The sequence below is a fragment of the Anastrepha ludens genome, chromosome 3 (genome assembly GCF_028408465.1).
Source record: "Anastrepha ludens isolate Willacy chromosome 3, idAnaLude1.1, whole genome shotgun sequence".
Lineage (NCBI taxonomy): Eukaryota > Metazoa > Arthropoda > Insecta > Diptera > Tephritidae > Anastrepha > Anastrepha ludens.
Window position 1 is genome coordinate 85,066,348 of NC_071499.1, and position 19,472 is coordinate 85,085,819.

Here is a 19,472-nt window from a genome sequence, read left to right on the forward strand (position 1 = left end):
ATGAACACATCAATAAAGTGAAAGAAAAATAAGTGAAATAAAATAACCCCTAACCGCAAAACCATCAAAAACCATTAGAGAGCTGACAGAATACTACAACATTCTTTATGGGTCCGTTCAGGACATTATAGTTAATGATTTGGGTTTGTTTCGTGTTGCTGCAAAGTTGGTGTCAAAGGATCTGAATTTCATGCATCGCCAAAGACACGATATCCAAAGCTGAATCCAAAATTTTTCAAACGCATCACTACTGAAGACGAGACATGGGTTTATAAATGATTTATGCTGAATAGATTTATGAATGTGCAATCCAGACATCAGGCGATTGAGTGCTCGCGGTTTAATCCATAAAAACGGCATTGTACCACGAATTTCTGCCAGAAGGTCAGACAGTTAATAAGAAATATTATTTGGACGTTATGAGACATTGACATTGACATGATTTATGTGGAACAATTCGCCAAAGAAAACAAAAGATTTGGGGGAAAACAACGCACCGTCGCACAGTGCCATTATTATCTTTACAACATCAATCGAATTCACCTGATATGACTCCCTGCGATTTTTTTTGTTTGATCGAGCGAAAAACCCACTACAGGGAACGCGTTTTAACAGCCGAAAGTAAGGAAAGGAAAAATGGAGACGGCTGTGATGGCTATATAAATAGAGTTCCAGAAATATTTCAAACGCTAATGTTTCGAAATTTACAGAGTCTGTTGAGAGTGCAGGTGGATTGTCGGCAAGGCAATGCGGTTTCCGACGGGGCGGTCATACCAGTTCGGAACGCTGGGGATACTAGAAGGAAGCTGAACCAAGTTATGCTAAGGACGCAAATATGGCTTGAGGACCACGACCTGTAAGTCGCCAAACATAAAACCGAAGTGATCCTTATTACACGAGATCACATGCCACTCGAAGACCCAAAAGAGAGTGAAATACTTAAGTATTCCACTTGACTGCAGGCTTACTTTTTGGGTCCAGATACGGCATGCGGCTACCAAAGCAGCAAAGGCCACGGATATACTAAGTAGATTAATTTCAAACATCGTTGAGCCAACACAGAGCAAAAGCAAGTTAATTATGGCGGCCACAAACTCACCTTTCCTGTACGGGAGCGAAGTATGAGGAATTGTGATAAACTGCAAAGCCAAGCGCAATGCACTGGAGGTTCTGCAACAAACAGCGGCACTCAGAATTGTCTCAGCCTACCGCACTCTCTTAGGCGCTGCAATTTTTGTGATAAGCGGGCAGATACCCGTCGACCTCATGGTCCGGGAATGAATAGACGCGTGGAGCTCCAAGAAGAAACACGTCATCTCTAGCTTCCCAAAACGGAGATGCCAAACCATGCTGCGGTGGCAAAGCCAATGGGACACTGAACCAAGTGGCAGATAGACGGCGAAACTTTTTCCATCAATTGACAAATGGGTCCAAATGAACTTCGGGGAAGTGAACTACTTCTTAACTCAGTTCCTCTCGGGCTACGGCTACTTCCGGAGATACCTATACCGCATGGGCCAGGTAAGCAATTCCAGGTGCTTATACTGCGAAGCGCTGAGCGTTAAAAATGCTCTGCTCCCTCAGAGCTGAATGCTCGCGCAAAAAAATGCTCTGAGGAAGCAGATTTGCGACATCGCGCCGAACAACATAGTTAGCAAAATGTTCGAACGCGAGGACAGCTGGAACGCGGTAAAGAAATACATCGAGAACGCAATACGAATAAAAAATATTGACCTCGACACAGTGCAACAATGCGAAGCCGCACAGATAGAGACACAAGAAGAAGAGCCTATACCATGAAACCTGGCTACAAAAATGGTGGACCCATATGTGGGTGAATATATTTTGTCCTTTAAAGAATAAAGAAAGTAGTCCCGGGAAGGGTATCTCCCCAGAAGGAGAGGAGATATCGTTTTAGTGGCCACACCACACGACGCAGTGGACACCAGTGGCTGTAAGTGCGAAGCCATTTTAAACCCTCCCAAAAAAAAAATGTTATTGAAAAAAATGGCGTGATCATTTTCATTCTTTAGGGCGCCAATTTTTGCTGAATGGTTGCCGTAAAATTTATGTTTACGGGCTCCCTACAAGTAATAATTTAATATAGTCAAATCCCTGCTGGTTGATGAGAGTTAACGTGTTGTTCATTGCATTGTACTTGTTTTCTGTGCCCCAGATTCGGCGGTTTTGCTTATTAACATAGCTTCAAGATGAAAATAAGTTTCGCCTGAAAAGGTGATTTGTACCCATTTTCTAAGTACGTTTTTATTATTTTTCAATGTTTTTAAGCTCAAAACTACCCATTTTGTAAACCGCAGGATCTTGGATCTTTCTGTCTTAATACTTACGCATTTTAGTTCACATATGTATAGTATATATTAAAAACCTTCAATAGTTCAAGTTTCAAATGTTAGATGGCCGAACGTTTCACTGCGTTTGTGCTGTTCGTGGGTGGCTCAAAAACCAACTGTGGACTCTATTCATAACTAAATTGGTTTATTTTATTTTATCAATCTCAGCAGGTCCAATTGGGAATGTGCTTCAATTAAGCAAATGGATGGTACAGATGGGGTATCGCTTGTTGGCTATTTTTCTGAGGACAAACATCCGGAGATCGGGCATTAAGTCGGCGAAACTTACGATTCATTCTTTATAACAATAAATTGTGCTTACACATCATAGGGGCTTACACCTGGGAATTAAATTAAATCTATTATCCAAAGCAGTCTGAGCTTAAGCATTCGCCCTCCGCATTATGCAATTCCATCTGATGCATGAGACAATTCAACCCATATAACTCAATTTCTCAACCTTAAATAACAAACAAATGTATTGTATTTATGTATTACAAAAAACCAAATACCTACATACACACACGCTTTACTAATACCATTCGATCACCAATGACAGCTTAACAGTCGACTGTTGCTCCAATTTTTATTTAAACAAATGCAAGCATTCACTCGCTTTCAGAACTAAAACTAAGCTGAAATTTCTACTATAAAAGCTGTAACACGTTCCGACAAATGCAGCAGTTGCGAGGGTTCCATTAAGCAGAGAGCCTCACCCGTATTCAACTTACCACAATGATATTGAAAATTTGTGTTTTAATTTTGGCCACAATACTGCCTATCCATGGGCTTGGAGGCAGCCTTCTCTCTTCAAAATTATGCGCCATTTTGGGTGGCACCTCATGCGGCTCTACACACGTGCCTTCGACAACCTACACAACCTCTCCAGTCACTTCACCAACCAATACATACACATCTCCGACAACCTCACCGATTATCTACTACACACCAACCTATATACCGACACCGTTCCCGGTGCCTGTCACTTCGAATGCAACAACTCGATCACTGGCCGATGTGATGAACGACGATGATGGTGCACGCAGACGTAGGCGCGGACGAGCCAAGCGCAGGAAGAGGGTGCAACGCGTATATCCAAAGCGCAAGCGTAGAATGTCGAGACGCACGCGTAAGGGTTAAGTAAAAAAAACTGTACATACTTACATACTAGCATCAGCGAATACTAAATGACTCAATGAATGTAAAAAGTTTTGCCACTTTCGGAAGTTAAATAAGCCAACATAAATACATTTATTTCAAAATTGAATTAACTTGTTTTATTGCGTCTCCGTCCATCTTCTTCTTGATTAGAGTGATAAGCGCTTAAGCGATTTTAGTTGAGTTTAAGAAAGCGTGCCAGTTATTTTTCCTTTAAGCTAACCGGCGCTAAGTGGGCATCCCAAGTCGTTCCCCACCTAATCTTTCCAACGCAAAGAACATTTTTCTCCTTTTCTGCTACCACTAGCAAGTACCGCATCGAATACTTTCAGCGCTACAGCTTTTCTATCAATAAAAACGACAACCAGTGGAGCTGCTGGATCTTCGCTGATCTAATTCTATATCCCCGTAAAGCTCATACTACTCATTCTTCCATTGGCTGCGATATTCAGCGTCGCCAGCGAGCAAAGGTCTAAAACTCACCCGCAAAATTTTTCTATTGAACTGTCTCGTTGGATGCTATCACCGTTCAAGCTCCTGCGCCATAAAATATGATAGTAAGATGATGAGAGACTTATAAAGTGTGATTTTTGTCCGTCCTTAAATGACTTTATTACTTAATTATATATTTAGTCCAGAGTAACACTTGTTGGCAAAAAAAATACATTCTCTGTTGAATTTCAAGGCCTACCGGCTACCGAATAGCAGTTACGCACATACACATTCTGCTACGACGGCCGCCGAACGAAGTCTGTTAATACTTCAAAATTATAACTTTCAACGGCGATGGAAGTATCGATATGCGAGTACACCGACTGCTTGTTTGATGGCAGGAAGTAATTCGTCTTGACCTCGTTCACCACCAAAACCCATTCATTCGCTTCGCCTATCCAACTTAACTAACGGCACTGGTATCATCGGCATGCGCCTGCAATTGTATGCTCTTATAATTTAAGGTAACTGAGCAAAAATTGTAGTTTCAATAAATTTTTTTCAGTATCATATTAAAGAAATTACAAGGCAGGTGTCACCCTGTCTGAAGTCTCGTTTATTATCAAATGGCTTGGAGATGCTGAAATTGTATGCGGAGTTGCTGGTATTACTAACGCCAATTGGAACAGTCATATTACTCTTGCGGAAATAGCAAATCTGGGCATCGTATCATAGAGACAACTATTTTCGTGCTCCCGAAAGCGACCTTTTTATAGGCAAAAATATGGGAATATCGACCCGCACCCTTTATGGATATTTTCCAAGACTTAGCGTTTGCGAATATCTGGTGAATTGATGATTTTCGAGATCTGAAGGCCTGATAAGTTACAATCAGCTGGTTCATGGTGAGCTTCAGCTTCACAAAATACTCGCTATAGGACTTTGTATTCGATGTGAAATTCCGGTGCAGTTTGTGACAGATTGTACGATAACCTTGCTTATAGATTGGGCAGAGCACACTTACATTCCAATCGAATTGCATAGTAGCTAATGGATACACATTACCAACTCCTAGCCGCCATTTTTGAATAGGGATAGCAACCGTCAGAAACTATTTAGTAGAAACCCTCGTTCTTATTAGCAAAAAACTAAAGCAGTTGCAGAGCCGAACAGTCAATAGGTTCTCTTGAGCAAAATCATTCGCCTTAGACAACAATAGGGGTAGTCACTTAGTGTCAGATACCGATTTCAAAGTGGATATGTAACAACTTCCCAAACAGGCTCCTGGAGCTTCTGGCGTGCCCCTGTCAAGTGTGTAGCTAGGAATTGTCACGATGGAACCCAATTTTGCCCTTCTTCTTCCTTCAGCAAATGGAATTGTTGACAGTGTAGATCCGAATTAAGAGTTTGAGTGTAGTGGAGTAGCTTGGGGGTCCCACTCATCGAGCTACTCTTTGAATCCAGGCCTATTGCAGTGGTTCGAAATGGGTTTTTGAGTAAAAGTTAGTTAGCAATCGGAAAAGTACTTATTTTGTCGATATTATCAACAATTATCTTTACATTGCGTGATGCATTTTTTGCTTACAAACTTCCAAAACGGAATGGATGAGACCAAAATTGCTATGAGCGGTTGTTCAAGTATCCGTAAGATCCGTTGACGTATCGAAAACCGTAAGAATAAAAATTACGTGATACGTCGGTTATGTTAGTTGAATGGGATTATCACATATAAAAGTGAACGGATGATAATTTATTTTTAGTTCACAATAGTTTTAAAGTTCCGCCATGTTTTGGATCATAATTTTAAGTCATAATAGTTTTGGAACTGTCAAATCATTGAAAAATATGTGCAAAATACATAAATAAATCTTAAATATGGATCTGAATGTATTATTTTACATTTGCACCAGTAAAAGTAAGGAGGCTGAAAACAGTGAAATTAAAATAAAATAATAATTCAGCAAATAGTTCTTGGCCAAGCAGGGTAACTTGTCTAGAAATGCGCTGAAGCTAAGATAGCTATTTTTACAGATATTGACACAAGTCGTTCAACAATTCGACCCGATCTCGTCAACAATTGGACCCTTCATCACGACAGTGCGCCGGCGCATACCGCCTTCCTCTGCACCTCTGCATTGGCTAAGATGGGGGTTCCGGTGCTTCCTCCTCCTCCCTACAGCCCAGACCTGTCCCCTCCGGACTTCTTCTTGTTCCCGCGCCTGAAAAGAAATCTGAAGGAGAGGCGTTTCGACTCCATCGAGGCAATCCAAAAAACTGTGACAGCCGAATTGAACGCGATTCCGGCGGATGAGTTTAAAAAATGTTTCCTGCAGTGGAAGGACCGCTACCAGCGGTGTACTGACGCTCAAGGATCCTATTTTGAAGAATATTAGTTGTATAAGCCAAAAGGTTTAATAAAACTGCTTAAAAAAGAAGGTTCATTACTTTTCAATCAAACCCTATAATCGCGATAAACTCAAGCAACATAACTTCTTAGTGCAGTGTACATATAATGCAGTGTATAGAGGAACTCAACTCCCTTGGTCAATGGCCCAAATGGGTTTCAGGCCACAGTAACATCAAGGGTAACGAAAAATCGGAAAGGATTGCTAGACCATGATCTCCTGAAACTCGACCGAAGCCTAACCAGCAGAAGTTCTCTGCAGCCGCAGGTTAAATATGCCGCACATCAATATACTTATATACCATAGTTGTAGAAAAGTAGAGGGATTTATCAAGAGCAAGATTAAAAGCTTTTGGCAAATCATTCCTTAAAAACGTTGATGCCATTTCAGACGTGGAATTTACGTATCCTTTTCTCTTTCTAGACACAGCGAGGCGGCTGTGGAATATAGCGTACTTAAAAACTCAACTATGAAACCAACAGAGATTTATGGTATTAAAACGGCGCTAACCACTGATTAAGTGACTCTCAGTTCTGCACTCTCAGCCATTCAAATAATAACGACAACAACAACAATTCGTTCATCTGAGGTGCCTATGGTAGCAGAAATTTTACGCTTAGTCAAACTTGTTTCCGCACAAACAATATCACAAACTTGCTCATTGATTTCAGGTGCTATTGCAAATGAAAGAGCGAATTTTATCCTTCTGGATTTATTGAGTTGGCATCTACTCGAAGCTTTAATACTGGTGTGTGATTTAGCTAATCACAATGGTTTTTCCTTGCTATGGTCGAGTCCCAGTTTATATGGGCTCTGAATTGTATTATTGCCTGTACGGTACGAGGTCCTTTTATATTTCGGGATTTGGCAACCCTGGTGTTGCAATCTGGCAACTGACAGCTGTACCGCAAATTTTGACATTTTTTGGCTTTTACGTACTCAGAACGTTTTGAAATACAAGCGCTATTTGTGTTGTTTGTGAACATTTTCGTGCGATTATTTTTTACAACTTTCGACGTGGATTAACTCAGCAAGATTGCATGGATGAACTTAATTCATTTTTGGGCGATGAAGCTCCATCAAGGACGAGTGTTTATCGATGGTATGGTGAATTCAATCGTGGTCGTAGCTCACTCCAAGACGAATTTCGTGAAGGTCGTCCAAAATCAGTTGTTGTTCTGAAAACCATTGATGCTGTGCGCGAACTGATATTGCAAGATCGCCATGTGACCTATCGTGAGATTGAGACAATCTTAGGCATTGGTGGGACCAGCATACATTAAATATTGCATAAACATTTGATTGTCAAAAAAATTTGTTCGCGTTGGATCCCACACAATTTGTCAATCGCTCAAAAAAAGGCTCGTGTCGATTGGTCGAAGAAAATGCTCAAAAAATACGAGCGCGGGGCTTCGAAACACGTCTATGACATCGTGACAGGTGATGAACCATGGATTTACGCGTATGAGCCCGAAAGTGAACAGCAGTCGACTGTATGGGTGTTTCAAGATGAGCCAAATCCAACAAAAGTTGTTCGCGCACGAAGCACTTCCAAGCAAATGGTCGCCTGTTTTTTCGGAAAAACTGGACATGTCGCAACCGTACCACTAGAACAACGCAGAACAGTAAATTCTGAGTGGTATACAACCATTTGTTTGCCAATTGTCTTCCAAGAAATTTGGAAAACCCATAGCCAAAGACGGACCACTCTTCACCAGGACAATGCGAGCTCTCACAATCGGCTCAAACAACTGCATTTTTGAGCACCCAAAACATCGAATTAATGAGTCATCCGCCGTATAGTCCTGACTTGGCACCGAATGACTTCTCTTTATTCCCGTACGTAAAAAACAAACTGAGAGGTCAACGTTTTTCGACACCTGAAGAAGCTGTTGCGGCATTCAGAATGCAAGTGTTGGAGGTACCTCATTCAGAGTGGCAAAAGTGCTTCGACAATTGGTTCAAACGCACGCAAAAGTGTATAGATATTTACGGAGAATATTTTGGCTTGGTCAACACTGCTTCGGTTAGGCCGAAATCCAGCTTCTTCGCCCCTTAAAGAGTGCCATCCTAAAAACATTTAAATGATATCAAAAGATATAGAACTGAACGAAAATAAAGTTTTAGTCTCTAAATTACTTTAGTAAGAAGATTTTTAATTTTTGCAAATGGCGTCATAGGTCAATCATATTTGACACTTGTGAAGTAGGCAGCTGCAGTATACAAACAGAAAAGCAATGGAGCGCGTAAAAGTCAAAATAAAAACTTCCATCACTCAAAAACATTTTTTTATTTAATAAAAAAAAGTTATTGAAAAACAAAATTAGGTGATTAATTGTACACCACCTTGTATATTTATTGGGATTTTTCTATTATCAAGGAAATTAGAAATATTATTAATTTTATCTAAGTTTACATACTCGTATGCGTATGGTATACATTGGCGAGCGTAATTGGATGCATGGTGATTTTTGTTTTAATATTTACAATATTGTGCGGGTTATATATATGAAGCTCTCAAACTTTATACAAAATTTAGAAGAATCCAACAAATTTTTATTGTAATTTTAATCCGAATTTTTGAAAAATATTGGGTTTGCAGCGCATTGAAGGTTTTAAGAGGCTTAAATATTGCGTTGATTTTAATAATTTTTTCTTATTTTTTAGTGCAATTTAAAAAAACTGGCGTTAATTTTCTTTAATGATTTTCGCAAACAGAAAATCTAGAGATACCATTACCAATCAATTATTGATGAAGGATACTATAGTTTTTTCAATGGTGAAAAGCGAGTCTGATACATCAAAGGTAGTAGAATTAAAAGTTCGAAATTCGTTATATATGGTTTTAGAAAAAATAGGCTTAAGATTAGCTTCCGTACTAGAAATCAACCCTTTGAACAAAATACCAAAATTCTTATTAGAATTCGCGCTGAATGCAAGTGACTTCAGCTCTAGTTATACAAAGATATTAGAATCCACACTACCAAAAAAAAAAAAACAAAAAATTTTTTTATATATATATGTTTACATGTAAGTATGATATATTTTTCAAATGCATTATTTGTTCTTTATTATTACGCTTCCGCAACTCCCATCAACCGAAACATAATTAGGCCATGTTAGCACAACTGCGGAAAGTGAAGACACTCAAAGATAAGAAATTTACGCAGCTGCAATGTTATGAATGCACTGCGTACACCATTTCCAAGTGGCATGTAAAACCAAATTTCACGTATGCCAATCCACTATAACCAGCACTATATAAGTGCCTAACAATCAGATTACATTTATCCATTGCCTTTTATGTTTCGTTGATGCAACAACCAGTTTCAACGAGATGTCTCCCAAGTTTAGCATTTTAATTGTGCTGCTAGCACTTCTATGCTGCTTCAGCCAGACTACACTAGCCAAAAAGCGGCGACTAAATCAGGACGAAAACCCCGAACAAGCGCAGATTGCACTACAAAGCAACAACAAGGATAATGAGAATGCAGCTCAGTTGTCTGAAAACAACAACGAGCTTGAGAACATTCCCGGGCAAGAGTCCAGGCTTGAAACAGTGCTGAAAAATGGCGCTCTGGAACCCGATACCGATGATGAGGATACCGACGATGATGATGATGCCGATCATGGCACTCGACGTCGTCGTCGGCGTCGTGGCAGACGTGGTGGCAGACGACGCAGTAGAAGACGTCGCGGCCGTGGCAGAAGAAGGGGCCGACGAGGTGGTAGAAGAAGGCGTCAAAGAGGCTAAATGGTGATAAGCTGACTTTTAGGAACAATATCGCTATCATAGGGTAATGATTATAAAAACACATGTATACACAAAATATTAACAAAAAAATAAAAATATTCAACCACATACATTTGCCTCTTTTTTCTCAAGAGTTTGGCTAAATGTCTTGCTAAAATAAATTAAAAGATAAAGTTAAGTTAATATGGCTGGCCCGGAAGGGGCGCACTTAGAGAGGAAAATAGGTAATTAAAAGGGGATGGTATTTATAATAATTATAAAAGCACAATAGGCTGCAAAAACGTTTCAGAAGTGCCTAATATCCACCTCTGATAACTCCTTAAGAGTGGGAATAAAAAAAGAATCAATATTTTTGAACCCTAACCACGAACCCTTCCTTAGGCAAATGAAACGCAGAAAGTGGCGATGGATAGGTCACACATTGGGAAAACTACCAGATATCATCACGCGTATAGCACTGGACTGGAACCCGCAAGGTAGCTGAGGTCGCGGTCAACCAAAAAACACTTGAAGAAGGTCGTTGCTGCGCGAACTAGCAGATGCCGACATCTAATGGGATGGTACAAAAATAACAGCACAACACCTTGTACGATGGAAGAGTCTTGTCGAGGCCCTATGCTCCCGAGGGAAATGAACAAGGAGAAAACAAAAAAACCTCGCTAAAAGGAATCACTGAGAAGCACATACAGGAGCGGCTCCCCTTCAACGTTCTACAAGGCACTGTTACAATTGTATTGAGTTTCACAGCATAAGGGGCCTTCCAAATCACCTGCGCCTGAGCAAACCACTGACAGCCAAAGGTCATTCATAGTATTCTATAATATTAACCGCCTTGCCTCGAAATGTTACATTCCTCTCGAAGCCGGCGTAGAGGCACACACTTCAGGCCCAGCAGTGATAAACTCGAAAATTATAGAACCTCGTGGGGGAAGTCAAGCCTAAAGCCCAAACGCAGTAACCTAAACAAATTACGAGCAGGAAAATTCTCACCCGTTACTTAACAAGCGTAGCCTTTTCCAGATAATTCTGGTAATCTCCTAAAGCCAATAAGAAAAAGTGAGCAAGAGGCATCATCTCTGAAAAGTCCTGCTCATCATATTTGCTTTTTGCAACGGGTATGCTGAGAATGATGAGACTGCTGCTTCTATTTAAGCTCATTTCCTTAGTGCAGGACCATTCGACTTTCAAGAGTCCCCGTTCACCTGAAAAAGTTGAGCCTGGCATGAGAGCTCTTTTCCAACTTGGCAATAAATTTAGTTCCCCTTAGTGCCATGCTTGTACAGACTTTTGTTTTGGTTGATTTGAACAACCCAAAGTGGGCGTGTTTCAGAACGCCTGCTGTTGTTCCACATACATAGCTAAACCTATGTGTTTAAACCAAAATTTGCGGTGACTTCTGCTTCCAATATCCTGCCCAGTCTATCTAGTACACCAAATGAATAGTATTTCTAACCTCGCCTCTCATTATGTATATAAATACATACATATATAATTGGCACTTGCTCTCTTGGCTCTCTTGCCTCGACAAACAAAACTAACACTCTATATGTAAGGCTCTCATTAAGCCCGTCCACCATATTGATTAGCGCAGAAGCTTGGATGATGACAACATCCGATGAGGTGATGCTTAAAGTGTTTGAGAAAAAGATTCTGCGGAACATTTTTGGACCTTTACACGCTGGAGGCGGCGAGTATCGCAGGCGATGGAACAATGAGTTGTATGAACTTTAGAACAACATAGACATAGCGCAGCGAATACAGACCCAACGGCTTTGTTGGCTGGGTCATGTCGACCGATTGGGAACAAAATGGCTCTGAAAGTATTCGATCCGATACCAGCTGGTGGTAGCAGAAATAGAGGAAAATCTCCTCTGCATTGGTAAGATCAGGCGGTGAAGGACTTAGCTTCACTTGGTGTTTGCAACTGGCTCTGTTAATCTTGGTCAAAATCGCGTAAGCGGTTATAGAAAGAATAGAAGAAATAATTGGCACTTACACCCTTTATTGGGTATTTGGCCGAGCTTCTCCTACTATTTGTGGAGAGCTTCTTGATTTTGTTCCCTAAATGGAGGGACGTCCAATTTTAAGTCTACACCGAACGACGGATGGTTTTTTTACGAAGAGCTTTTTCATGGTAGAAGTACACTCGGAGGTTTGCCATTGTCTGCCGAGTGGCGACCACTGTTAGAAAAAACCTTTTCTATCAGTTGATTTTTTATGCCCGAGCACTTCCGAATAGTAGTCACCAATTTGTCATCAATTTATAGTAGTCCTCCTGGATTTATGGAGTTGGCGTTTACTCAAAACCTTAAGTCTGGTGTGTTCTTTAGCCAACCAGAGTGGCTTCCCTAACTCAAGTGGGACCTCAATTCATACGGGTTTTAAGTACCCTAGTACACGCTAAGATGAATATCTAGGAACTGAAAATTTTAGAAGGCATAGAATTTTGCTTTTATATACAGAATTTTCATTTCTTTAGCATAAAAATCAGACAAAAATTATAATCAGCTTGAACTCTATGTCTTACTATCTTCCAAGTGGAAAGCACACATTTTCTCCACTGAGATGCTGAACAAGGAGCCTACCTCCATGGAAACTTTCATTTTCGCTTTCACTTTAAATTGTTTACTAATTTCTCTCTATCTTTGCTCGAAAAAAGATAAACCAAAATGTTTTTCAAATGCATTAAATCTAGTTTACATTTATTTTTAGTCAATATGAACAATATGAACAGTTTTCAGCGGATCAACCTCTATTACGCCTTCTACCGCCACGCCTGCCACGCCTTCCTCGTCTACCACCACGTCTTCGTCGACGGCGTCCCCCTCGAACCCGTCTGCGTCTTCTAGCACCATCATCCTCATCAGCCAATGAGCGACTCCCTCTTGCGGTTGTGGTTGTCACCGTGGGACTTGCTGCTGTAGTGGGGCTTGTTGTTATAGATGGCGAAGTACTTGGAGTTGTTGTGATTGACGGTGTTGGTGTGTAAGTCGATGTAGAAGGTGAAGTATTTGACGGTACAATTGTAATTGTGGTAGTGGTTGGAGTAAACGGTGCAGGTGTTGTGCTAAGACTTAAAAGTTTTTTGAAAATTGCCTCATTTGGCGACAGGCAACTTAATGCAACAGCCAGCAAAAAAAGTTTGGCCACCATCTTTACCTTGCTGATGGAAGTTAAAAATGGATTTAATGCTGATACCCCAAATGAAGACGGCTTTTATACAAAGATCGGCCGAAGACTATTGAATGAAAGTATTTACATAAATACTGTACCATGTGTGCATATGTACTTACGTTGGTAGATACATACGAGAGACCAGATGATGTTTGTTTTAATGTTGGCCTATTTTCTTATGCTTACTTTAGAATGTTGATCAACGAAGATCACGAATTGTAAGATCATAAAAGCTCAACTGTAATTTTGTAAGCCACATTAATGGTGTGTAGAATTTCACAATTTTCACACGAAAAAAATAAAGAGAGTAGAATATTATACTCTTTTTGAGATTGTGTCGAGACATTTGATTCCCAAAGCTGCTATGTTATTGCAGAATAGCTGTAGGTCCATATTGATACTAGCAACACTCGATACTGGATAACGATCACCGCAATCAAAATAAGTTTGGGTTTATTATTTTTTTTTTTTTTCAAAGATTCCAGTCATATGACACGACCATTTGAGGAAGAATTAAGTTGAAATTCCACCTACACGTACACAAATCAAGGGCCGAGAAGATCAAAGTTCCATCTTAAGTTCCAAAGAAGACCAAAGTGGTGGTCTTGGCTTCAGCCATGCCCCGAGAAAACTGAAAAAAACTGGAAAGCGGGAAGTGACTACAATAGAACGAAGTTGGTCAGATTGAGAGCTGTGCTACCTGCTCAGGAGCTCGAGCAACAGAAGATGACGATTGTTATTATTTCAGGCGGATTCAATAAATTCATTATAGTGAAAGTGAATTAAGAAAAGGTCGGAGTCTCCTCATTTAAGAAAATAAAATCCTTAAAAGGTGGCGCCCAACCTGTATGAAAATTCCTTTTCGCTAAAGTGCGATTCTAATAATATTTTTGAAAGATATGTGTAATAGAATATTTAAAACTATGCATACACTTCTATTATTTTCATATAAATCTGAAGCTTAAAGTTGCCGATTGTAGTAAATGCTTCATCCTAGCAAGGTATTGAACTAAAATTATCGATATTGACTTTAGTTAGAATTTAAAATGAATGTGTACCTAAATACTATACATTTTTGAAAAATTCATACGTTCTCCTTAAAAAAATGCATTAGTAGTGGTACAGTAGATTACAAAAGTATTGACCCAACGCAAAACAATTTTAAAATTTTTTTCAAGGTTTTTCAACCGCTATCGAAATATTATATTACTACCAAGCGAAATAGTGCATTTCTTACCTTTTTAAGACCTTTCTCTAATAAAATTAATTGAAAAGACAGTTTTTTTTAGAGAATTGTAAAACGGGATTTGTTTAAATAAAATACAAAAATTAGAATTTATAAAACTCTTAGTAAAATAACATAATCAAATAAGCATAATTGAATAAGCTCAGAAAAGTATTCCATACAAAACACATTAGGGTGGGTCAAATGATTTCTCTGTTTCCGCGATTGAAGGATTATACTATACAAATCCATGGAAAATTAGCTCTAAAATGGATTTCAAGCCTACTTATTTTTAAATTTTAATTACTAATCTCCAATACCGCTTTTTCTATTTTGTCAAATTTTTTTAGAAGAGATTGTATATATAGTGTATACATATGTGGATACGAGAAACTCCTCACTGTTATTTATTTTGCTCAACCCCCTCCACCAGAAAACATAAATTCAGTTACAGCCTCCAGTTTTTCACATTAAGTGTTAAGTTGAAGTCCTGGACCACTTGTTTTCGATTTTTTCGTATAGATACCGGAATGGCAGTTCATTGAAATATAGACAACACAACAACAAAAGTAGGGGTGTTGTAAGTAGATTTCGAATCTTCTAATTATACTGTACAACACAAAAAACAATGACCTGACAAGGGAGTCGGTTGTGCGGACAGAAAAAATATTGGTATATCGGCGATTTGAAAGCTTACGTCTGAATTTAATTTTCATCATTTTGCTCATTGTTATGGTTAATAGTCGTAGAAAACAATGCCATTCTTACATTTTAGGGATACGAACACTTTAACCATCTACCTCCGCAATAGATGGGTATTTTTGTCTAATAAAATTAACGCTCAAACACGGTTTAGGTTTAATTCTGACGCTTTAGAAGAAATTTTATCTTTGGTTTATTTCAAGACTGATAGTACAATTTTAGGACAATTATTCGGTTCAGGTTCATGAATCTACAAAAAACGATGATCACAAAATCTGGAAGGCTACTAAATATATAAAGCGGCCGATCAAGCGTAATGTCAGCATTAGGGATTCTAATGGGGTATGGTCAGGAAGCGATGAAAGTAAAACAGAGGCTTTTGCCAAACATCTCTATCAAATTTTTCAGCCAAATCTTCCAATTGCCGCCAATGACGATGCGGAGTTCACAAATTTTCTTGAATCCCCATGCCAAATGGATTTTCCGATCAGCCGGATATCAAATAGTGAAGTATCTGAAGAAATACTTAGACTAAATAACTGCAAGGCTCCTGGATATCACTGCATTGATAGTAAAGTAGTTAAAGCTCTACCTGAAAAAGCTATTGAATTCCTTACAATAATCTACAATGCCATTCTCGGTGTAAATCACTACCCAACACAATGGAAATGTGCTGGTGTTGTTATGGTGCCAAAACCAAATAAACCCGAAAACTTTCTTAAGTCTTACCGCCCCATTAGTTTGCTTGTAACATTCTCGAAAATATTCGAACGAATATTTTTGAAGAGAATGTTATCAGTAGTTGGGGACCACAACATCATTCCCGAACATCAGTTTGGGTTCAGGGCAAGACATGGCACACCAGAACAATGCTACAGGGTTGTAAATGTAATTAGGGATGCGCTAGAAAGGAAGCAATACTGTTCTGCAGTTTTTTTAGATGTTCAACAGGCATGAGGGGCTTCTATACAAAATTAAAAAACTCCTGCCAGCACATTTCTATTTGATCTTTAAATCCTATCTGAGTGAAAGGCACGTTTATGTTAGACACCGAGATGCGTCTTCAGAAAAATACAATATTAGCGCTGGTGTGCCCCAAGGTAGTGTGTTGGGCCCTGTCCTATACACAATATTTACTTCCGATATGCCAATAACAGAAGAAGTGGAAGTGGCTACTTACGCTGACGATACAGTCTTCATAGCTTCTAGCGATTCACCTGCAAGAGCATCCACTTTGCTGCAAAACCAACTAAATATTTTAGAAATTTGGCTTGATAAATGGAGGATCAAAGTTAACTTCGACAAGTCTACCCATGTCACCTTTGCGTTAAGAAAAGATAACTGCCCTAGAATATTTTTAAATAATGCTGTAATACCAACGAATACCAAGGTGACATATTTAGGAATGCATTTAGATCGACGCCTTACTTGGAAATCCCATATTAAGGCCAAACAAGAGCAGCTTAAAAATAAAACCAAGCGAATGCACTGGCTGATTGGTCGCAAATCTCAGCTTAGTTTTGAAAACAAAATAAGACTATACCTATAAAGCTATTTTAAAGCCTGTATGGACCTACGCTATACAGCTTTGGGGAACTGCTAGCAAATCGAATATAGAAATCCTGCAACGCTACCAATCAAAAACTTTTCGTGCTCTTGTTAACGCCCCTTGGTTTGTCACAAATGAAGCAATACACAAAAGAGTGAAATTCCAAACTTTTCTAACAGATATCTTGCACGGCTGTCAAACCATGTAAATACGAATTCTATATGCTTATTAGACTCAAGTAATGAAACAATACGACTGAAGCGTAATCATATCTTAGACTTGCTATTTCTCTAATTTGCTGAATTAAATTATTTATTCAACACTAAACAAAAAACAAAATACATAAGTTCCTATATGAAGATAAGTAACTCATTAGTACAAATGAAATTTAATACATTTAAGATATAAGATTTGAAAAAATATCGTAATTTTATATGTAGTTTTGCATTTGTGCAAATACTACCGCTGCTATTAGATTATAAGACCTAATTTGCTGAATATCATTGTATTATATTAAGGTAGATTGCAAATAAAATATTTACACAAAAAAAAAATTTTTATAACGATTTGTGTGCTGTTTGGCAAAGGGTAAGATTTATTCACTAGAACTCTTTCTGCTCTACGAAACTATGTTAATTATATTTTTGATTCATTTAATTTTTTATTAGTTTTGAGGCTTAGAAATGGAATACCCTGGAGGCAAAAATCCACATTTTCGACAGCTTTTCTTCTTCGCTCTTCACCGAAGTCAAAAAGCTACCGAAGGAGCCCGGCACATTTGCGACGTATATGGAGAATGTAACTTTGCAAACCATTTTCGTGCTGTAGACTCCGCCCTGTAGACCTATTATATCTTCTCTAGACACGTCGCAAATGTCTCGGGCTGCTTCGGCAGCTTTTTGACCTCGATGAAAAGCAAAGAAGAAAAGCTGACGAAAATGTTTATGTTTGCCTCTTGGGTATTCCATTTTTAAGCTTCAAAACGAATAAAAAATTAAATAACTCAAAAATACAATTAACATAGTTTTGTAGAGCAGAAAGAGTTCTATCAAATGAATACAAACAGCAAACAAATTATTGTAAAATAAAAGAAAATATACAAACGCTATGAACTTATTCCCCAACAAAATACATATAAAGTACACATAAGCATGTCATGTCCATGACTGCAAAAAGTTTGCTTGGTTTATAAGTTTCCTTCGCATCTACGTAAAGATACAGGACAGGTCGTCCAGTGGGCCTGGGTCCTCTCGTTTTGTCAATAAGCCTCTTAGAAATCTGAAAGCTCGTCCCTGAGCAAGTATTACTAAATTCGTAGCATAAATGTGTAAGTGTAAAGCAATTAGAGTGCAACTATTGTGCTACATAAATACAACTAAACAGTTGTTTGCACTCGTGTTGCTGCACAGCAGCTGTACAATACAGCTATAAAAGCTAGAAAATAGCTTGCGAGCGGCATCAAATGCCCAAGATCATCGATCAGCACGCAATCATAGAAGCCAACAGCGTTCAACAGCAATGTCTTCGAAGACTGCATACTTTCTGGTGGCCCTCCTAGCCATACTTTGCCTGGTGCAACAATTTGAAAGCACATCAGCCGCATATTTGCAACACACACGCCGCACGCCGTTGAGTCGTGAGGAAGTTGCAGCTATAAGGCAATTGCAGCGCATTACCAATAATCAGTTGAACTACAATAATCGAGACAACGAAGAGGAAGATGTCGATGATGATGATGATGGCGATGACTATGATGATGATGGCGATGACTATGATGAGGATGAGGATGACTCTGATGAGGATGAGGATGACTCTGAGGATGAAGATGAAGATGAGAATGCGGAGGATGGAAATGATAATGAAGCTAATGAAGATGCCGAAGACAGTCAAGCTCTAAGAGACGAGAATGCTGAGAATTCAGCACAAACGAGTGAACAAAATAAAGCTGAAGGCGCAGAGGGTGAACTAGTCAAAGCTGAAAAGGGCACAGTTGATAAAGCAAATAAGGGAAGTAAGAAGCGTAAGGGAAGTAAAAAAGTAAAAAGTAAAGTTCGTAAAGGTCGTAGAGGTCGTAAAAATCGTAAAGGACGTAAGGGGCGAAAGGGGCGCAAGGGAAGTAAAGGCAAAAAGGGCAAGCGTAGCCAACGCAAAAAGAAAGGCAATTCTGGTTAAATCCCGTCAAAAGGGCTTCAGACTAGAAATGTAAATGAAATAAATGTAGAATAAGGAAACAAATAACTGGGTGTATTCATTTCCATCTGCAATTTTAATCCAGTTCCTTCCTGTATCTCCTAATGCGTTCCAATTTTACCCACAAAGGGGAAGTTCTTTCTTGCTGAGAGTTTGTAGAGTTTCTTCATAACAGGAAATTCTTTAGGTATCCATATATATAATTCTCGCGTACACCCTTTTCGGGTGTTTGGCCGAGCTCCTCCTCCTATTTGTGGTGTGCGTCTTCATGTTATTCCACAAATGGAAATTCCTTGGATACTTACGTCTAATTCAAGCATTCTCGCGAAAAAGGAGTACACTGGTAAGCGTTGCCATGGCGAGAGGTAAGAACTAACCTACCACTCTCACTTATTTATGTTAATCGCTACTCATGATGGAAAAAATAATGAGATGGCGCCTATCGTAGTCCCGTTACTTTACTCTCAGCGAATTTGACAACGAGTTACGTGATTTTAGCTCCAGTATGGCCAGATTACCATTTTCGTAACTT

At 39.2% G+C, this 19,472-nt stretch overlaps 3 protein-coding genes across 3 annotated transcripts; 2 read left to right on the top strand and 1 right to left on the bottom strand.

The window, feature by feature from the left end:
* Positions 1-9,683: 9,683 nt before the first annotated feature.
* Positions 9,684-10,100, top strand: LOC128857580 (protein nemuri). Its single transcript, XM_054093332.1, has one exon. The coding sequence runs from the start codon at positions 9,684-9,686 to the stop codon at positions 10,098-10,100; it is 417 nt and encodes a 138-aa protein (XP_053949307.1).
* A 2,745-nt stretch (positions 10,101-12,845) lies between these two features.
* On the bottom strand, positions 12,846-13,253 carry LOC128857581 (integumentary mucin C.1-like). Its single transcript, XM_054093333.1, has one exon. The coding sequence runs from the start codon at positions 13,251-13,253 to the stop codon at positions 12,846-12,848; it is 408 nt and encodes a 135-aa protein (XP_053949308.1).
* A 5,015-nt stretch (positions 13,254-18,268) lies between these two features.
* LOC128857582 (uncharacterized) lies at positions 18,269-18,922 on the top strand. The gene has a single exon (XM_054093334.1). The coding sequence runs from the start codon at positions 18,269-18,271 to the stop codon at positions 18,920-18,922; it is 654 nt and encodes a 217-aa protein (XP_053949309.1).
* Positions 18,923-19,472: the final 550 nt, after the last annotated feature.

Coding starts and splice junctions, on each gene's coding strand:
- LOC128857580 (XM_054093332.1), top strand. CDS start 9,684: ATGTCTCCCAAGTTTAGCATTTTAATTGTGCTGCTAGCACTTCTATGC.
- LOC128857581 (XM_054093333.1), bottom strand. CDS start 13,253: ATGGTGGCCAAACTTTTTTTGCTGGCTGTTGCATTAAGTTGCCTGTCG.
- LOC128857582 (XM_054093334.1), top strand. CDS start 18,269: ATGTCTTCGAAGACTGCATACTTTCTGGTGGCCCTCCTAGCCATACTT.